At 38.7% G+C, this 21,836-nt stretch overlaps 1 protein-coding gene across 1 annotated transcript; it reads right to left on the minus strand.

Moving 5' to 3' along the window:
* Positions 1 to 1,559: 1,559 nt before the first annotated feature.
* LOC105102691 (T cell receptor gamma constant 2) lies at positions 1,560 to 20,385 on the minus strand. Its single transcript, XM_064487708.1, has 8 exons — positions 20,234 to 20,385; positions 19,764 to 20,113; positions 14,757 to 14,820; positions 7,432 to 7,761; positions 3,803 to 3,862; positions 3,526 to 3,573; positions 3,219 to 3,266; positions 1,560 to 2,124 (listed from the first exon to the last, which is right to left on the minus strand). Exons 1-8 carry the CDS (start codon positions 20,286 to 20,288, stop codon positions 1,982 to 1,984), a joined length of 1,098 nt encoding a protein of 365 aa, XP_064343778.1. The 5' UTR covers positions 20,289 to 20,385; the 3' UTR covers positions 1,560 to 1,981.
* Between the last annotated feature and the right edge of the window lie 1,451 nt (positions 20,386 to 21,836).

Genomic DNA, 21,836 nt, shown 5'->3' on the forward strand with positions numbered 1-21,836 from the left:
GAAGTTCTACTAGTTTCCCAAAGAAGCTGTTTTATGGAAGCTGAAATAGATTGTAAACAAACAAACAGAAAAGCTTCCCTTTTTAAATGAGACATTGTTTTAATTCTAATACATAAACCTTTTTCTTTAAAACTAACAACCCAGCCAAAAAATGGACAGAACTAAATAGGCATTTCTCCAAAGAAGACATAAAGATGGTCTAATGGCACATGAATTAGCGATGCTCAACATCACTAATCATTAGAGAAATGCATATCAAGACTGCAGTGATGTATCATCTCACACCGGACAGAATGGACATCATCAAAAAATCTACCTATAATAAATACTAGAGATGGTGTGGAGAAATGGGTACCATCCTATATGGTTGCTGGGAATGTAAATTGGTGCAGCTACTTTGGAGAGTAGTATGCAGGCTCCTTAAAAAATAAAAATAGAGTTGCCATGTGATCCAGCGACCCCACTCCTAGGCATATATCTGAAAAAGATGAAAACTCTAATTTAAAAAGATACGTGTACCCCAATGTTCATAGCCTCATATTTATAATAGCCAAGACATGGAAGCAGCCTAACTGTCCATCAAAGAATGAGTGAACAAAGAAGATGTATATCTATATATATAATGTAATATTACTCAGCCATAAAAATGAAATAATGCCATAGTTGATGCTCCAACTATGGGGTGAGAGGTGGAAATTCTGGCCCAGTGGTCCTCCCCTCACACCACGTGGCAGCCAAGCACCATGTGCTGGTGGAAAATACTGGACCACAAGGATGTCTGACTTTCTCCTACATCAGAGATGCACCTGGACTCACCAGAGGCTTCCACAGAGAGGTCTGGGGTCACTGAGGCTGGGGAAGGGGCTTGAGTGTCAGGACGGTCAGAGCACCATCCACAGTCCTGCTCTGCCCAAAGCTCTCAATTTCTTAGCACCTCCCAAGGAACAGTTGCTAATCTAGGGGCATTCACAGAATAAGGCAGGATTTCCGTAGTGTTGACAAGCAAGGGAGCAGTTATACTGACATGAGGACAAGACAGATTCACCCACAAGGTCTTGAGAAAATTCTCCCTGACTCATTGGAGAAGACTTTTAGTTAAGAAGCTGTGCATGTTCTGTTTTGTTGTGGCTTGTTCTTGTTTTTCCCAATAGAAAGTGAGTTAAGGGAAAGCCACAGGATATTGGTGTTAGCACAGTTCTTGGGGAGTTCATGTGAGGACCAGGAGTCAGTGCTTGTGAATGAAACACTCATACAGATCTGCACACACACACACTGCAAGTCATGCTGGGGGTCACCCTGTCACAGTGGGAATGTCTCACACCAGTGAGTCTGATCTGGCAACCTTTGGAAGGGAAGGAACCCGGGCACCTGCATTTGGCTGCGACTCCCCTTGGAGTCAGTGCCCCAGAGAAAGCACCATAACCACCATCTCAGAGAAAGACTTAGGCACGTGGTGTTGACCTTTGCTACAACCAACGCAGAACTGGATAGCTCTGTCGGCATCCTGTTTCTTACCTTGGCTAGATTTCGTGAAATTCAAGTGCACAGAGACCAAAGTGGGCTTTTGATTTCTGTTTTAATTTCTTGTGCCCATTATGAAGAACGAAGTACAGAACTGAAGTGGCAAAGCTGGCGGGCGCGGGGTGTGCGCCGGGGAAGGTCGGGGCGGCCGCGCGGGCGGAGGGCGCTCAGGGCGGGGGCTCGTGCGGCCGGAGGAGCCGAAGAGCCCGTGGGGACGAGGCGGGAAAGGCTCCCGGGGGCCTGCCCTCTGCCCGCCCCCTCCCAACCCCGAGTAATGGCAGAATTCCTTGTTACAGAGTAAAATATGTTTGCCCAGCAGTTTGAAAAAACGTTACACAATAATTAAAAAAAAATTATCTGCAATGACCCAAACCCAGGAGGGAAGCCCCGCTAGGTCCTCAGCAGACGTCTTTTTCAGACAACAGACGGTGAGGAACAGCCGGCCCTCCGGCACCCTCCGTCACGAGCCCTTCCCGTGCCCGCACACGGCTGTTCTCCGCAGCAGGAGGAAGGCGACGACGCAGAAGTAGAGCCCGCTCTTGAGCAGCAGGAGGAGGTACGCGTAGTAGGCGGACGTGCTCTCGCGCTGCAGCCGCACTGTGTCTAAGGGGAAAGCGGGCCGTTAGTTTCACCCGTTGCCTTGAGAGGCCGGGACACGGTGAGGGGAGGGGGGCACAGTTACTCCCTTCTGGAGACCTGCTGTGACTGACACCCCCGCACCTCCTGAGAAGGAGGAAGGATGAGCAGGGCCAGAGCCAATGCTTCTAAATCACTCAGAACCTTCCACGCAGGGGGAAAGGCCCCCCCCCGCCCCCGCCCCGCTAGTGCTGGTTCTGTGCCAGCTGCGTGGAGTCCCCACGGGAGACACTCCACGCCTGTGCCCTTACCTCCTCAGTAACTGAGTGAGGAATAACTGTTCCCTATTGGCAGGTGAGGACAGTATTGCTCAGAATACATGAGATTTACTCATTTTCATATCACTAGTTAATAAAAGAACCGGAATTTAAAGTTCAGTCTGTGATATCAGAGGCCTGTGCACTTGCACCCCCACCCACGTGTCCATCCTGTCTCAGGGCCTTGGCTTTGGGATTTCTTGCTCTGTGTCTATAGCCTAGAAGAGGAATAGAGACCTGAGTAAGGGTATGAACCACCGATTCAGATGGGCTTGGTTGGATCCCCAGATCTAGCTATGTGACATGGTACAGGGGACATCATTAATTTTAATGTCATTGCCCTCATTTGTAAAGTAGGGGGAAAATACTGTGCCACTCCATTGGAGTATGATGAGGATTAAACAGAGCATGCAAGATAGAGCACAATAACTTCTGAACAAAAAGCTTTCTGTGTCAGTTCACGTATTAGCCACTAGCAACGACCAAGGAGAAAAAAAGTCTAGAAGCAAAGTGATACCACGTTTCCTCGGTCACTAGAAACAAAGGCCACACTAAAGAATGGAGTCCATTCTTGAAATAATTCGGAACCTATCACTGCACCCTCTAATTTACAGTCATCTTATACCCAAACCAGCATTTACTATGTTCAGATGACTCCCAGGAAATGCTACATTGACTGAAAAATCTCACTCAGTCTGTTCTGCAAATCCAGTCTGGTTTTTCTACCATGAGTCAAAAGTTAAGTTTATCCAGAGGAAAACAGAGCTGGAGCCTCACAGAAAGGCAAACATGAACAAAACTTACTGTTTTCATCTTTCAGACAGGCTTTTGTAGAATTAACAACAGCGGCTTCTAGGAGAAAGGAGAGCAAGTCTTAGTCAATTGTTCACAACTATTATTTGACAATATGATATATACATATAGACATACGTATATTTGTAAAATCTGCCAACAGAGACAGGAGAGATACTGATTAAATGTAGGAGCCCCGCGATTCCAGAAATAATTGGTCTCTCCTACTATGGACCAAGGAAGCTCAAAAGCTAGCTTGATTAGGAGGGGAAAAGGCTGCAGGATGAAATGAAGGCAAGTATGTAAAAGAACAGCTTACCACTGTCATCTTCTGGACAAGCTTTTGTAGAATCAACAGCAGTGCCCTCTAGAAGAAATGAGAGCAAATATTGTCAGCGGCTCATGCCTGTAATTTTCTGGTGTGTGTCTACTGACAGAGAGACAGGAGGAGAATTATTAAAAGAATGCAGATGATGAGCCCTACAATTCCAGATAACTGGTTGTTTGTACTTTAAGCCAGGTAAATTTCAAAAGGTAAATTGATCAGGAGAATAAAAAAGACCAAAGTATGAAGGCAAACATGTGCAATAACTTACTGCTTTTAGCTTTCAAACAATCATTTGTCGGCTCTGGAGTAGCAGTAACTAAAGTGACAACTACAAGAAATGAGAAGAAGCATTAGTCAGTTATTCCTGCCCATTATTTGACAGTGTGTGTATGTATTAATACACGTATGTATTGTAACATGTATATGTATATAGACTATGGACAGGGAGACAGTCATTCAAAACACGAGCCCTATAGCATTTCAGGAACAGTTGGTCTGATTCTATATGAGTTAGCAGATCTAATACATATATTGTTTTCTGCACATGAAGATATCGAAGTTCTGAAGGGTACATTTTTGTTCTTTTTTTTTTAGTCACAGCTGGCGGGTAATACCCAAGACCATCTTATTTTCCTTCTGTATTTATAGCGCCTATGATAGTGCTGGCTACAAAGTAGGTGTTGGAGAAATACTGTCAAAAAGACAATTAATCAGAAAATTAGCTGCTCTCCAGTCTTCAGCGCATGCTGCTGAGCTGAAGAGTGGCTACCCAAATGAATTCATCCAATCCCAGAATCCACAATAACATTTCCTTTTTGAAGGAGTCTGGCTCAGGCAATTTCCCATCCAGGAAAAATAAACAGCCATACACTTCCAAATCATTCATGTCCCCAGTATCCCCAACTCATGTACATTATTTTCTGCAGTTGTGTTTGTGGGACTAATGAAAACAACATTAGCCATTGAGTGATTGTTTCTGGCTTCAATATTTCACATACAATATCTCGTTTCACCCCCTGGTGACAGTAGAGTGAGCTGTATTTTGAAGGACTTTGTGTTACAAAGGAGGAAATAAGAATTAGAGGGTAAGTAATTTGCTAAGAGTCATACCAGTGAGGGCAGAGCCAGCGTTCAAAGGATCATCCTGGGGGATTAAATGAGACAGAGCACGTGGAAAGCACTTTGTAAAAACTGTCATAGAAATGCAGAGCAGTTAATCTGTAGAGAGACAACATAATTCCACCACTGTGGACACTAAAAACATCTTCTCTTCTAAATATCTTAAATATTCTTTACAATGACCGTTATATTACAGGAGCTCAGCATTTCAGTGCAATTTTTCAAGGGTAGAAAAATATGCCAAATCATATGTATGGTTCTCGGATTACATAAAACCTGAGGTGAGAGTTGTATTTGTCTACAAATAAAGAAAAAACAAAAAAGGCATACATATAAGTAAAAAAAAAAATTTTAAGATAATAGGCTGTTGGATGGAGAAAAATGGAGTTATAGTGTTTGTTTTGGTTTATCCTTTTTCTCCTGGATGTGTTCTTGCCCATATGAACATGGTTCTGGTAGGCCGTTGTATGTAGATTCTTTTTCAGTATATTCTTAAAAAAAAAAAAAAAAGAAGTGGGTTTGATGTATAAAGGCTTCAGAGTAAATCTTAAGAATGAAAATGTTAGTACAGTCATGCTTAGATGTTAAAATATCCTCAAGAATTGACTTTAATGTATCTTAAAATTCTCTTTGTTTTCTTTACAGTGACTTTATTCATTAAAAGAAAAACAAATCTCTTTTTAAAATGCATGGCTTGAAGTAGAAACAACAAAGCAATACATTTTCATAATAAGTTCTGCAGAAGTATCCCAAGTTCTCTTTCTCAATGAGGGTTGGTGGAAAACTTGGACCAGATTAGTTTTCTCTCTCTTCAAAATCATAACACTGATTTGGCCTTCCATGTTACCTTCCTAGCTTCTATAAAAATGTAAACAGAAACAAAACTTCCAAGAGACAGTGGATAAAATTGGGAGTTTGAGATTTGCAGATGTTAGCCACTATATAAAAAACAGATTAAAAAAAAAAACAAATTTCTTCTGTATAGCACAGGGAACTATATTCAATTTCTTATATTAATCTTTAATGAAAAAGAATATGAAAACGAATATATGTATATATATGCATGACTGGGATATTATGCTGTACACCAGAAATTGATGCATTGTAACTAACTGTACTTCAATTTAAAAAAATTTTTTTAAATTAAAAATTTAAAAAAAATTTGCTGTAGGATGACATTAACAGAAATGCCCACGTTAGCTTTGTTGCTGTGAATAGCCCATGGGAAACATTTATTTTAGAAAATTAGTGCTAAGTAGAACACATTATAAACTCAAACTCATCTCCTTTATGATAATCATCCCTATGAAACTTACTATAATTCTTATTCTTCACTCATCACTAGAAAAATTAAAATCTGGTGGGAATGGTATAGCTCAGTAGTAGAGTGTAACGCTTAACAAGCATGAGGTCCTGGGTTCAATCCCTGGTACCTACTCTTAAAAAAAAAATCTAAAGACAATTAAGCCCACGATTATATTAAACTAACACTTTACATATTTGCTTTCCCTCTTTTTCTTAGCTGTGGAAACAGGAAATTTAGGGTTATTTTGTAGTCTTGCTTTTAAAGAGTTTTATGAAAGGACATAAAAAATACACTGAAAATATGAATAAATACGTCTGGGTTATGTTTCAAAAGCTAGCATTTTCACTGACTTTGTTTCATCTGCTCTTCGTGGAGCCCTAGGACAAAGTGCAGGCAAGTGTTGAAACCAAATTTGGTTATTGGACAAACTAAGGCTCTGAGAAGTAAAGACTTAGATCAGAAATTCGGAGTGATACACAGCGAATTCTCGCATCTTTTGTTAGGCGCTTGCTTCCTGCTGCTTAGAAAGGGCTTTTTAATTAACCACAGGGAAAAGTACAAACTGATTCCTTCTTACGGGCACTCCGGGCAGTTTGGTCAGCTGTGTCCATACGCAGGACTTTAAGTGACTCAGGACTTCTGAGTGCTTATATAAAGGGTATAGTCTCATTATTGCAGTGCGTCCTCCCTGGGACGGTTCTTCACCGAGGGTATCATGCACACGTCCCCTCCAGGCTCGGCGCACACGCTAGGGCTGTGATTACACTTTGCTGAGAGGCACTTACCAATGGCAAGATATATTCATCATGTAGAATGGAAGTATGTCTGTACCCTGTAACCTCACCCAACCTTTAATTCCAAAATTTTACCTTGCAGTGAAATATAAAACACAAATCTCAAAAACCTAAGACCATAAAAAAAAAGTGCAGTAGTCAAATTATTCCACCTTGTGTGACACTGCAGTCTGCTTCTCTCAGATGATCACCATTTTGTCATTTAATACTCATTGTTTCTGGGTTATACTTTGAGTAAAGCAAGACTGAAGTGAGATGCCTTTGCTTGATGGAGAGGAACAATCATAAGAGGTGTATAATTATTCTTATCTCCTGATCAACTAAGATCATTAAAAGGGGAGTCTCTTTTTGTGTGTTTATTGTGTGCTAAGTTGTATATTGTGTGCTAAGTTTCATGAATGTTGTTTCATTTAAACCATAGAACAACCCTAAAATACATCACTGTGAGCTTAATATTTTGGAAGATGAAACCGAGGTGAGAAAGGTTGAGTAATTTTTTTCCTTTTTCTTTCTTATATTTCAAACCCTACACTATTTTAATTCTGTGGGGAAACAGCTCAATACTTAAGAAAGATTTATATTTGTTTGTTTTTCATCGACGCTTGACAGAAAAGGTGGGGCTATTCCCTTTAAAAAATAATGTTCTGGGAGGTAATGCTTCTATTTCTATATACATACCTTGATTAATGGAAGGAAAAAGAATCTGTTGATCAATTCCTTTTTTATTTTTCTCGTGTTTGACGACACATATGTGTTCTTTATCCATGGACTTTTCAGGCACGGTCAGCCAGCTCAGCTTCATGTACGTGTTGCTGGTCTTCACGGTGTCTCCCTGCTGGGACTGCAGAATCCTGTTGTCATTCTTTTCTTTCCAGGAAACCTTAATAACACCAGGGAAGAAGTTCTCCAGAAGACAAAGATACGTTCCAGCCCGATGGAGGTTTATTTCAGCAATTGAAGGCAGGAAAATAGTGGGCTTGGGGGAAACGTCTGCATCAAGGTCGCTAGCTGCGGGGAGCGGAATTAAAATAGTAATTAAGGAGAATTATGACAGAAACACAAAGGTTGTGTGGTTTGGAACCGTGTAGTAAAAGGAGGGAGCCATTGAATCAGCGCTCAAGTTGACCTTATGGCCACAGTCAGCTGTCAGGTGCTAATTATTGTTCTTATTTTCAATGGGAAGAAGGTTCAAGACTTTATGTAACTTGCCCAAAGTCACAGCTATTAAGTAGCACTGGCTGATTTGCACCTTGGCCTCCGTTCTTTGCATGTATGTTAAGATAGGCTATGACTTTTAACTGCCACATATCATGGCTTCCGACATTCATGGACACACTTTAAAAAAAAAATCTTGTGTGTATTTCCCTGTGCTATACAGTATAATCTTGTTTATCTATTCCCACCTTCTGCCCCTTTGGCGACCACAAGTTTGTATTCTATGTCTATGAGTCTGTTTCTGTTTTGTTATGTGACAATGAATATATATATGTTCATGTATAACTGAAAAATTGTGCTCTACACTGGAATTTGACACAACATTGTAAAATGACTATAAATCAATAAAAAATGTTTAAAAAAAATCTCTTTTGTTCTATCATAGTGGAGGCTGTTTTAGGCTGAATGGGTGGGTGGTGGGGATGGGTATAAAGGAGGAGACCAGGTAACAATGATGACCTTTCTACAGGTGAGGATCTTTGGCTATTTCTAAACTACTTCCCATTCCCATCCCATGAGTTTTGTAACTTACACTCTCTTTGGTCCAATAAAAACTTCTTATGATCTGCAACTCTGTGGAAACTCATTCTTTATTTAACTGATTCTGGGATGCAACATATTTCCATATTTTCCTTACTAATAAATGTCAGGAGGAAATTTATCAGTTTTTAAAAACAATATACAGTCACTTGCATTAATGGGAATCTATGTCCACCTGTACTTGACAGCCTATCAAGTTGAATTTTTAGTTTCATATGTGGGTCCCACGCCCAGTTCTGCAGTGACGGGGTTCGCCTCATTGGTTCCTATTTTATACAAACTCTCAGTGTCTCATATGCACCAATCCAGATTTTTGAGTAGGGCCATATTAAAGCTGCACCTCCAAATTATTTATTGTGCCTTGAATATATTGAAATATTTGAATATTGAAATATTTGAATATTGAAATATTTCTAAAATTTCTATTATAAATGCATCTTCATAATATATAAATATTATTTATATATTCATAAATATTTGAATATTGAAATATTTCTAAAACTTCTATTATAAATGCATCTTCATAAATGCTCTCACATGAACATTATCAAGTAATGCACTTATCAGGCACTTTGTCTCACTTCAGAAAATGTTCACCAAAAGAGCACATTGTATCTTGGAATTCCATTTGAAGTTGAAGCATGACTAAAAATACATCATATTTTAACTCTCAGTGTCTCCCTCATAATTTGAATCTGCCTTGTAAGGCTGCTGAGCATCTTCAGAGCTCCACCATTTTCTCTTTTTTTCACCTGCTGAATAAAGTGTATATATAATTAGAGATTATATTAAAAGTATAGTTCCTGCGTTTCTTACAACTTCAAAATAGATGCCGAAACGTCTTACATGTACAAAGGCAAATGACTTGAATGCTGGAATGTTACTGACTATGCATTTATTGCTAATCTAACAATTGGAATTATAAATGTAAGAACCTTTTCCAATTTGATTTCCAATGAAAGACAAATATTTTACTAATACTCAATTCAAATTGGAGTTCAGAGTTCATTTCATCATTTGATGGGCAATTTCTTAAGAATAACTATACTCCTCATTTGAGAAGAAAAGGAAACAATTCTTGAGAATTTCTGCCTCTTTAGCAAAGTTCTTGATTTTCTTCTAAATCAGCAAGCAAACATAAATGTTTAAAATCATGCTGAAAGTATAAGTAGGCCATAATGTACTCATTTTTATTTTATACAATTATTTTAGTACAAATAGTTTTTTATTGATAATAATGGTAAGGTACTGTATATTTCTCCAACTGTATACTTTGTTTATATTGACTTGTTTTTCTTATCATTTTTTCTTTTATAAATTAAATAGACCTATTGCATATCTAAATAAGAATATCAAATTATGACATTTCTAACTATATTTAATTGATTTTACATTTTGATCATTTTCTTTATGAACTAAAACTTTTTCTGAAGAATATGAGCAAAACTTATTGGCTATACATTTTAGAGCCAACAAACATTGGTGTTAGAGAAGCTATCAATTAAGATCAAGGGTTCAGATTTGAAGCACGTAAAATAACAAGAAATACAAAAAAAACCAAACAAACACATTTTAATCTCATGGTTTTTTTGCCAAGTGGGGAAGAGTCAGCTTAAGAGAGACAACTATCTTCAAATTCAATGTTTTGCGTGTGAGTGGACAGTAAGACAACTTTCCATTTGAGGAGTAGGAAGTGTAGCTTCATCCTCTGGAGAATTTCTGTTCTGTCCACATTCTTGGCTGAAAACAACTCTCTATATTGAATACAATTCTCCCTTGACATTTGAACTGGGTGTAGATACATATACCCAGCACCCCTCATGTGCCAAGACAACGTGCCAAGCACACTATTCACATTATCTCATTCAATTCCCATACACCACCTGCTGGATACACACTGTTATCCCATTTTATGGATTAGGAGACTGAGGCCAGAGAATAATCACTAAAATTCACATAAGCAGTAAGTGGTGGATTCATAGCACCAAGTCAGCCTGACTCTGAAGCCTGGGCACATTGAAAACACCCTTTCACCACCAGAAAATGAAATATCAACTCACAAAATACACCTGTAATAACAAACTTCAGCCTTGGGCCAAACACTTCATGATGACTGAATACCTTATACAGGAGCCCTTTATAAAAGTCCACATGCAGACAAAGACAAATCTTATTACAATATTTGCACAATGTTGTCTGTACTGTCCTTTACAATATGGATTTGTTTTAAAATCTTTCCTAAGAGTTCTACGTCTAATCCCCATTCACATTCTCATTTTTTCCTAAATTCTTAACTATTTTTCCAATTTGTTTCTTGCCTTCCCTCTATTACCTTGAAAAAATTGTGTCCTTCTGATACCTCCCTATGACGAAAATTATATTCCATTACCAAAGACTTTCTATGATGATTTCAAAGTGATTCAATACATATTGAAATCTTTAGACTAATTTAGCTTCTCTGAATTCTTCAAATCCTAGTAAAACTAAGACTGCCTACAATCCAAGAGACCAGGCTTCCGGTCCTGGTTTGTTTCGCTCCTAACAAGTTCTGTGGTGAGCAAATCAGGTAAATTATATCCTTTAATACTTTATTTATTTGAAAACAAAGGTGTTAGTATAAATCAATGCAACATAACTACCAGTGCTGAAGGGAGACCAAAATAAAACAAGATCTGAAAAGCAAGTTGATTAAAAATGCTATAGAAATGAGATAATAATGATTATTATCATTATTTGCAATTTGTCATAACTGTGTAGTCCAACATGACATTGAATCTCATGGGACCAAACTTGATCTCACTGATAGGAATTCAGTATTTTGGGGTTGCAATTGGATCTGTGGCAATTAAACATGAAGACTGATTCCCTGGTTTGCATTCCATTGCACTCTCATTTGCCTGGAATTCTCAAAGCGGTCATCACAGGAAACGTGCCTTTTACACACATCTAATTAAAAGGCAATGATCTGTCTTGTCTTAGCCCCTGCATCTCCAGGGTTAAGAAAATCAAAAGGAATATTGGCTAAAGCCTAAAATATGCTGGCAATATATGGAACTGCTTCACTTGTGTTGTCCACAACAGATGGCTTTTTAACCAATCAACAGCATAATCTATTTCTGTTTCAAATTTTTACTAGAAATTTCAGCCTCAAACTGACTTCTGTCCAACCCACATGCAGAGCTAAGCTTGCAACTCCTGGCAGTGGGCCTTGAGGGCACAATGACTAGAGAAATGGCAGGATGCCTGGTCCTCAGATTCCTCCAATATTCATGGCGGATCACGAAAACCTTACCTGCCTGACCCTCTCTTCAGGATCACCATCTGTGAATGACATTAAATATTACAATGTCCATAATATTGATGCACTGGGAATATAAATGGGTTTGATTAAAGACCACTTCTTCCATTTTACAAAATAGATGTTGAAGGCAACACCCCCTTTTTACTTTACTTTCCTCCTGAAGACTCCTGCAATGAAGTCCTTTTCTAATTTTATGATGAGAAAATATATCTTATTTGAAATTTTGGTGTGCTTCTTTACCAGTTTATTGAAAGTATGTATTCCACTACATTTTTTTCAGCTTTTAAATTTTTTATTCACTTTTTTAAAAATAGAGATAGACTGACACTGAACTCTCTTTCCTTTGAGCATAAAATCTTACCCTGTGCTTCCTGCTAGATCATCACAGGCCTTATTTCTTCTGCTTCCATCAATGCCTTGATCTTCTATTCTTATTTCATGCTCTGCCTATACAAGTGTTTTCCATTTGAGGTCTCAATCAATTTTGGAAACAAGCCATTTAAATAAATGACAAATAGCTTGCCCATCACAGGGATTGATCATTTAATAAGGTCTAACTCCACTATGACATGAGAAATGGGAGATAATGTTTGCCCATCCTAGTTCTGTGACATAGATGCAAAACATTCGGAAATCACACAGAATTGTGCCTGCTTTATCCTTTTGCCCCTATTTTTTCAATATTTATATAAACACAGACAGAAATTGACCCTGCTACCATTACACAGAGGTGACGCTCAGCAAAACTACATGAGATGTGAATGTGGTCAAGAATGGATGAGTGACTCCTCTCTGCCTGGGCAGCTCAGGTTACATCTGTTCCTGCCTCATCACACATCTATTGGGAAGATAATTTCATCTTTTCTCACCATTTTTCCTGAATCTTTTAAATCTCCTCTGGAAAGGGTTTTTCATGTACAAAGTCATTTCTTTGCCTAGAGTGTAACTTAGAGTTAATGTCTTTAGCTATCAAAGAGGAACAATAATAAGAATAATATATTTGAGCATTAAATAAATGCTTACTCAATACATTTTGCAGATGTTTTGTGATTTGTATGTGTTGAGGTGTGTGTATCAAATGATTCTACGGTAGCTTCCTTCCATAACCCAGTCCTGATTTAGGAGACCATATGAGCTGTTACAGACAATGATGAGTTCTTAAGCTATTCATTGCTAAGAGGATGCTCCTTTTGACTTGAAAATTGCCTTATGGTTCCTAGGGCATTAAATTCATACCCTGTCCTGCTCAACGGAGGATTTTATTTAGTTTTCCATTTTCTGCCTCCATCATGATTGGAAAGCAGCTGTGGCTTATGCAATTGTCAAGTATTTTAGTAGAAATGCTGTAATTCTTCTACCAGATTCAGTATTTCTGGTAAATACAATGCTAAAACAGAAATAAAATTGAGCCCAATGGTGTCATTCTGTGGAGATACCCTGAGAATCATATTTTGAGCATTTAATAAGTCTATATTCAATATGACTTATACACACTTTTTAGGGAGAAGAGAGGTTATTTCAGTGCCATGATTAAAAACAGAAGCATTGTTTTCACTCATGAGTAGTAAAAAAAAAATGAACTATTACTTATTAAGTAGTCAATTAAAGAATCTATTTAAATGATGAGGCTACAGAATTGTAAGTACTCAGGATATAAAAACGTGATGTAAAGATTTCTAACATCACATAATGGCCCACACCATGCACTTTGGAATAACAAGTCTCTGTTGAATCCTAAACTTGTTACATGACTTTAGGCAACTAACAGAACACCCCTAAACCTCAGTTTCCTTATCTATGAAATGGGAAGAAGAGAATTCCTGTTGAGGAATGAGATACAGTGCTGAAACAGCATATCATGGTATCTGGCCCTCAGTCCATATTTGCTAATATTAAAATTCTCTTTAGTGGAATGGTTTGGGGCCGTTTCACCAAATTCTTCCACCAAACAAAAGATATGGGCTTTATAAGCAATAACTGTTACATAAATTAAGAAAGGAAACAAGCTCATCAATCCAAGACATCTCACTTTTCAGCAGCCACAGACCCTAGAACATGGGGTCCAATCAAGCCAGAATCTAGAGTGCTTTTCCACCAGACTAGAAGCTGTTTGAGTGTTGGGACTTGTCCTATCTGCATCTTGTTCACCCTTTTATCTCCAGAAACTGTCCTCAATAAATGTTTGCTGAGAGAATGAAAGTGCAAATGAGGATGTAAAGCCATGCAGACTCTTTCCATGGACTTTGGAGTGGAAATGGCTCCTTGAGCTCACAAATTCCATTAACTTGGACCAGATCCAGGCAATGTAACAAGTGATGCAATAGCATAAACTCAGTTGAGCTCAGCCTACCTGTAAGAAGCTAGAGCAATAAGAAGTAGGGTTTACTGATGTTCTGTAGTCATTTACTATGAGAATTTTTTTCACTGCTTTTAGGGATGAAATGAAAACCGTTAATATTGGTTTTGCAGGTTACTGGGAGAAAGGAACACTGTGTTTTAGCTCCAACTATAGAGAAGAGAAAATTAAGAAAGGTGCTTCTCACTTAGTAGACCATCTACAGGAAAAGGAACTTGAACCGATAACATACCGGCACAATAAATACTATGTTAATGGTGTAAGAAACATAAACGAAATAATGAAACAGACAGGGTCGCCGAAACATTCTAATATCTAGCGTGACTCTATTGCATGTATGTGTGTGTGTCTGTGTGTGTGTGTGCATTCTAAATGAAAAATTTCAACCTGCTTTTGAGCGGGGAAGAGAACAGACCATTTTCAAAGTAGTTTTGTTTCCATATACAGGGAGCAGAAGCTGCAAACTTGCTGTTCACATGCTGAGGCCAAGAATGTGGCAGTCAGATAAGGGGCATCCTAAATTGTTTTTTTGGAAAACTATCTGTCAGTTTTTCACTACTAAGGTAAAAATAGAAGAAAAAAGTTACTTACCAAGGGGAACTACTATGAGCTCAGTCCCTTTTCCAAATGTCTTCCTCCAGCCCGAGCTATCACACTGGTTAAAGTTTCAACAAAAACCTCAGCCTTCCCCTAGTTTCTCGAAGTGACTAGCAGTTAAAAAATTTTGTACTGGCAATTTGATCTTCTGGGTTCTTTTGGAAGTCCTTGAACGTAGGTTTTATGGTATCTGATAGTCGATAAATTTGCCTCAAAATGGACTCAAATACCTGTTTTCTTCAGAGGAGTAATTATTGAAAACACTGATAAAAGATGAAAGAGATAAAAGCAGGAAAAGAAGATGTGATGTCAGCTACTGGTTAACCAACTGCTTTTCTAAATTACCAGGAAAAGCATTCAAAGAATTAAGACTTCTTTTGAAATATCCAGGTGTTCAGCTGCGTTGAAACTGCTCCGAGTTTGCATCAAAGGAAAACCCCCTCTGTTCTCACTAACACCAGGGCTGCTCCGTTAGCGGTTTGGGAATGTATTTCTGAAAGGAGGAAGCTCTTCAGTAATTGAAAGTGCAAAGTATGCCAACACAAGTGTACTGAGAGATGGGATCAAGTTCTCTGTTCGTTGGGCAACACGGTTCTTTACCACAGTAATGCGAAAGGAGAAAATAAGTTCTGTGATGAATTGTCATATTTTTCTAAGCTAAAAAAGAAATGTGTCAAATTCCATCTCCTTTGAAATAATAGATTTCTTATTTAAAGTAAAACTTGAAAACAAAGTCCAGGTTCTCTGATATGTTGAAAGAAGAAGTCTCTGGGAGGCTGTTCTGTAATCTTAAGCCACTCACCTTGGATCAGGAGAAAAAGAAATTGTGAAGAAGCAGCTGAATGCTCCTCTGAGTCCAGATGAACTATCCATGCGCTGGGACCCATAAAGGACAAACCCTGATCCCTCCTGTCCCATCCTGAGTCCCATGAGCAACCATTGCCTCTGTCCTGAGAATGAAAGTAAGAGGAGGTCACAGTGGGCAACTGTCCATTCACAGTAGCTCACAGCCCCGAACACCATGGGACAGGACAAGAGACCTGGATGAAAATTAGGTTTAGAAGGCTTTTTTAAAAATTGAGAATTGAATTATTTGTATTTCATGTTATCAAATACTCTTTGCACCTATTGAGATTGAATTCTATCCACTAAGTCCATTTCTGTGACTCAGTGCTCTGTTTTTCTTTATTCCAGGGCCATGAGCAGATTATCAGGAACTTTAGGAGATGTCTAAATTTCAAGATCCATGAAGGATTTAAGCAATAGAATGCAAAAGAGTAAGTAAAGAGTTATAGAATCTTTTAATTAAGTTTATAAGAAAATACATGAACGAGAAGAAGAAAAGAGTGTTAAGATTTTACTAAAGGGCAAAATATTAAACCTGAATAAATGGAGAGACACGTCATATTCATGAAGGAAAAACTCAATATCATACAGTTGCTAATTTTCCCCAAAATCATGTATATGAGTTAACTATAATTCTAATCAGAATTAAGCCAACTTTTTTATTTATTTATTTTTGTTTCATAGTATAAGGGTTGGGGTGAGCTAGTTAAGTTGATTTTAATTTGAAATATGCAGCATTAATATGAGATAATTAAAAATTGTTTCTTAAAAATAATAATGAATGGACATTTGGCCTAGCAGATCTTAACCCTTATTGCAAAGTTACTGCCATTGTATGATAATGATATAAGAATACTGAAATATCAATGAAACATAAACCCTGCAGAAATGCTCCAAGTATATATTGGCATAAAAGTATAAGACATTTTTAAATTGTAGGAAAATGACGGATTATTTTAACACTAAATTTGGACTATTGATTTTCTGTTGGGAAAACAAAAGTAGCTCTCCACTTCATACCATATAAATTAAGTTTTTATTAAAAAGGCACCTAGAGATGTGTGTTCGAGGGAACAAGTAGGAGACTCATTGGTTCACTTGGGAGACAATCTCCATCACAAATTTGTGAACTGGACACAGTAAGTCAATTAACACTCTATACATATGCCTCCAAACAGCCTCCAGCAATCCTTGATTCACTTTTAATGTTTTCAACATGATGGCTGCCTCCTCCATCAACCTGTTCCTTCCACGTTTGGGCACAATGATCTCCTGTCCACCAGGTGCTAATGCTCAGGGTCTCATCACCAAGGGTTTTCCACTTCTGAGGAGCTCTCAGGCTGTTCCCAGTGAGGTTGGGAGTATGTCCGGGAGAATTTCAAATTCAGCAAAGAAAGTAGGGTAAACAACTTCTCAACTCGGTCACTGTGATTGATCTGGAAGTCCTTTACTTTCTTCTCCATCCACCTATGGAAAATACTGTTGTCCTTTCCAGCAGGTTGAGAGTGGAGGAGGGTAGCAATCTTGTGTGTTCCATCTTGCTGCTTTTCTTTAGCTCATAGACTTGTGATGTCTTTTTTTTCTCATAAAAAAAATTCCTAGAACTCAGAAGTCAGGAGAAATTCATTGTATAATAAAATTCTCTGCAGAGGATTCTCTGTAGCTTGTCACTAAATAAACAATTCAGGCTTCAGTTTAAATAATTCCATGTGGCTCTGGAGAATGGAAACTCATGTTGCAGGTAAAAAACACCTGATCATAAAATAACTGGTTAAATTCTCTATTTCCCCCTAAAATGTCTCCTTTGAAAAGTCTGGAGATTTATTTTTTTGTTTTGCTCATCATTCTGGGAATCTGGATTTTGTAATCACACAGATTTGTATTCAGATCCCAGACTTATTTCTTATTATCAACTCACTTCATTTATCAAATTAGTATGCAAAGAGATCCATAAAATTGAGATAATAGTAAGACTTATTCCTCCATATTGTTAAGTAACATAAAGTATATGGTATACTTAATATAGTGCCCTATCACATGAGGTATATTCAATAAAAATGTTATTATTATATTCTCATCAGAACATTACATTTTATTTATTTTCATATGGAACTGAGCTCCTTGAATGACTATGTATTCAACTCTGTACACAAAAATTAATTAATTCTTTGTTTTCCTTTGGCTGAGCAAAGAAAAGAAGTAGAGGTAAAGAAATCTACTGCCCCAAATACTTTCAGAATGTAACTGCAGATTTTTGGGAATTACTCTGTAACTTTAACTTATCAGTTAAAAAAGCAAAGGCAACAGAACTACAGTAGAGTAATAATGATCAGCATGTAATCAAAACGGTTAAAGACTGATTCAAAAGTTACCAGAAAATAAATCAAGGAACTACAGGAAAGATCAATCACAAAAGCTGTAGGGATGGGGTAGGGGTCGGGTGGGTTTTAGCTGACATTTGAAAGTGGCAGGCAGTTCTATAGTCTCAGTCATTTCATAACATTTGGAATTCTTTCACTACTTTATTATTATTTGCTGTTCTAAAAAACATCAGGGACACAGAATGAATTTAACATAATATCCATTCATAAAGCATTATAATCATTTATCTACACATCAAATCTCTTTTATGTTATTTCTTATATTCTAATGTGTTGATTACTATTAAGTAAACAAATCTGTGTGATTGATCTTTAAACTCAAGAACAAAAGCATCATAATATTCTACACGATCTTCTCTATTAAATTCATCAACTATGGAAGTTCAGAATCTGATCATAATTTCTCAACAGTTGTTAATTTCCTGTTTTATACCTGGAGGAGCAAGGGCACATCTTGTTCTGTTAGGGGCGGGATCTTGGTGCCGTTGTGGAGAGGGACATGAAAGAAACTTGATAAAAACCTTCTTCCTCCTCCTCAACTTGTTCCACTTATTTGCAGACAAACATACCCACTAATTTGGACACCTCATTGATTCCTTCCCTTTGCCTCTCAAAATGAACTCTCGACCTCTCTTTACCTTATAGCGATAGCACAACAGTTCCTAGAACCATTCGAAGAAAAATCAGCTGCGGAGCTTATGGAAGAACACACTTTTCAGCCTTCATTCTAAGATTTGGATACACTGTGTTGGTTGCCAGCAACACATGCCCTTGACAAAGCCAGGTGCTTCTGATGCAGGTGGTCCACGGACCACAGTTTGAGAAACACTGGTCTGGTAGAAATTGGAAGGATCCAATACACAAGTGACCACAGAAATACAAATCCAGCATGTCTATACTTCAGTATTATCTTTCCATCCTTAAACCTAGCCCGGTCAGGCAGCCACAGCCCTTTCCTGTATGACTTTTCAATTGAACTGTATGCTATTCATTGTCTGATTATTCACCCAAAGTGCTCTTTAATTTGATTTATTGAGAAACAAAAAATCTGATAAGACTCATTCTAGTTTGGGACTTGGCCCCGGGAATGTAGAGGGAAAGGGCAGGAAGAAGTGTGGCTTTACTTATTTAAGACACAGCAGTCCTCGCTGTGGACTGAACTTCAAAAGAAGGTGTAAGTAAAATACAGTGGTTGGCAGACCGAAAACAACCACTCTCCTTGCCTTCGCTTTCACTCTGGCAACCATGCCCTGCTTGGTTACATGATGAAAATACCAGCTTGTCCAAAAGATAAATCGGACACTGGCTGGAGGTTCAGGATTTCTTCATTTTTCTTTTCAACTCTTCTCATTCTTCACACTCCTGAATAATGAAGGTGCTGTATTCTCAGCCACCTCCTCTGGAAAATGACCGGACAAATGATTCAGTAATAACTTTTCCATTTTGCTCTCCTAAATGTCTCTCCTTCTACGTAAACCCTAGGTGACCTGTCTGTCTAAAGAGAAAATTTTATGGACTCCATCAGCTTCTAGGAGAGATGAGAAGATGCTCCCCGCTGCCAGCTGCTTGCCCAAGACCTGAAGATGGAGGCTGGTTTTTAGGAAAAAGTATGGCTGTTGGGGGGAGGGCACAGGTGGCTGTGGCATCTAAGGGCTGGGGGATGGGCCCTGAGCTCAGGACTTCGTTTGCTCAGAGGACTGGGAGGTTGGGACGGGAAGTGGGGCAGGGGCTGCTGTGTGCTGTGCACCAGGGCTGCTCTTGGCAGCCACAGCACAATTTCCAGTGCAGCACGAAGCAAGTCTGAACTACCGTGCTGCTCCCAGATGGCACAGAGGTACGTGCCAGAATCGCTGTCTTCCAGATTGGAGATGAGCAGTTTATTTTTCTTCTCTGCTCCTTCATAAGCACGGGATTTCTTTCGATCGATTCCTGAGTCGTACGAAGTCATTTTGTAGTAGACATCATAGTAGAATAGGCGTCGTGGAGCTGTCCTGTCCCCGAATTTATACCAGTGGATATAGTTGACACTTTGTGTATTAAGATCACAAGTCATTTCAAAAGACGATCCTATCTTCATTGTGACTGACGTCTTGTCCCCTTCCATGTTGGAAGACACCTGAGTGACTGCAAGGGAAAAATCAAAAACAACAAAAAAAGATGCAGAAGATGAAACACTAATTTCTTAGTATGACCTTTGCCAAAAAATAACGAAAAATCCCATGAGCATCCAGGCAAAATACTTACCAGGAGCCAGGAAAACGAGAAGCAGGGCTGGACCCCTCAACATGCCTGTGGCCATGAGTGAGACTGGGCTTCGGAACAGATGTGACAGGAGGGAAGTGGGGCTCTCTCTTAAAGACTCCAGGCTGAGAGCAGAGGGGGCGGTTCTGCGGGGGGCCCTCCTGGAGGAGCCCTGACCCTCACTCCCACCCAGTACTTGAGGGCCCTCCTGAGGCCGGCAGGGAGCAGACCCTCTCCTAAGGGCAGCGGGGAGCACTGGGGGCTCAGAGCTGCAAGTAGGTGGGTCAGCTGGGGTGGGAGGGAGACCTTGGATGAGCTTGCCTGTGGCCTCGGGGAGTGCACTGTCCTGAATTGGGCTAACGTCCCTGCAGGTCAGTGTTTCAATGTTAATGCTCCTGCCCTGGTCTTGTCCGGTGATGAAACTTCTTTATATTCTTTCCCTGAACTACCATCCTTTTATTCCCGGTAGGGAAACTTTGAGGCAACCAACAGCAAATCTAAAAGCCTCCAACCTGCTTTATTTCATGAACTTAAGATCAGTTGTGTTCAAATGAAATTATTTACAAAACACAAACAGACCCAGAGACAAAGAAAACAAACCGATGGTCACCAAATTGGAAAGTTGGGGGAGGGATAAATTAGCAGTTTGGGATCGGCAGGTACAAATGATTATATGTATTTAAAATAGATAAACAACAAGGTCTTACTGTAGAGCACAGGGAATTATATTCAATAACTTATAATAATCTATAATGAAACATAATATATACATAGGTATAACTGAATCCATATGGTGTGTACCAGAATCTTACACAACATTGTAAATCAACTGTACTTAAAAAAAAAAAAAAGACTTAGAAGCCATGTCAACTAAGAAAAAAAAGATGAGGTGTGTCGATCTTTATTCGACTCTCCTCAAAGGCAATAGTGTGTGTTTGCTTATAAATCAATTTGATAGAGCATTTTTGCTCGTCATCAAGTAAACAGTCCTCATGTAGGGTGGCCAGATTTAGTGGGCAGAAAAAAAAAAAAAGGAGAGAAAAAAACCCTGCATGGTACTGTGTGATATTTGAGACATGCTTACAGTTAAAAAAAAAAAAATACATATATATATATATGTTTATTTGAGGTTCAGGGAAATGGAAATCAAAACAACAATGAGATATTCTCTCACCCCTGTCAGAATGGCCATCACTAAGAAGACTCAATATAACAAGTGATGGTGCAGATGTGGAGAAAAGAGACCATTTAAGCACTTTTGGAGGGAATGTAAATTGGTGCAGCTACGATGGAAAACTCTATCAATTAAAAATGGAACTACTGTATGATCCAGCAATCCCAGTTCTGAGTATTTATCTGAAGAAAACAAAACACTAATTTGAAAAGGTATCTGCACCCCCGTGTTCATTGCTGTATTATTTACAACAGTCAAAACATGGAAACGACCTAAGTGTCCATCCACAGGGGACTAGAGAAAGTAGCTGTGGTCTATATATGCAATGGAATACTACTCAGATATAAAAAAGAAGGAAATCTTGCATTTGCAGCATCATGGATGCGCCTGGAGAGCATTATGTTGAGTGAAGTAAGTAAGACAGAGAAATAC

Source organism: Camelus dromedarius, chromosome 7, assembly GCF_036321535.1.
Source record: "Camelus dromedarius isolate mCamDro1 chromosome 7, mCamDro1.pat, whole genome shotgun sequence".
Taxonomy (NCBI): domain Eukaryota; kingdom Metazoa; phylum Chordata; class Mammalia; order Artiodactyla; family Camelidae; genus Camelus; species Camelus dromedarius.

Excerpts from the sequence above, each read along its gene's own strand:
- LOC105102691 (XM_064487708.1), bottom strand. The coding sequence starts at position 20,288 with ATGGCCACAGGCATGTTGAGGGGTCCAGCCCTGCTTCTCGTTTTCCTG. Across the intron at positions 20,114-20,233 it reads TCTCGTTTTCCTGGCTCCTG|TCACTCAGGTGTCTTCCAAC; the intron begins GTAAGTATTTTG and ends TTTCCCTTGCAG. Across the intron at positions 14,821-19,763 it reads TTCGTGCTGCACTGGAAATT|TGTGATAGCTCGGGCTGGAG; the intron begins GTGCTGTGGCTG and ends AACTTTAACCAG.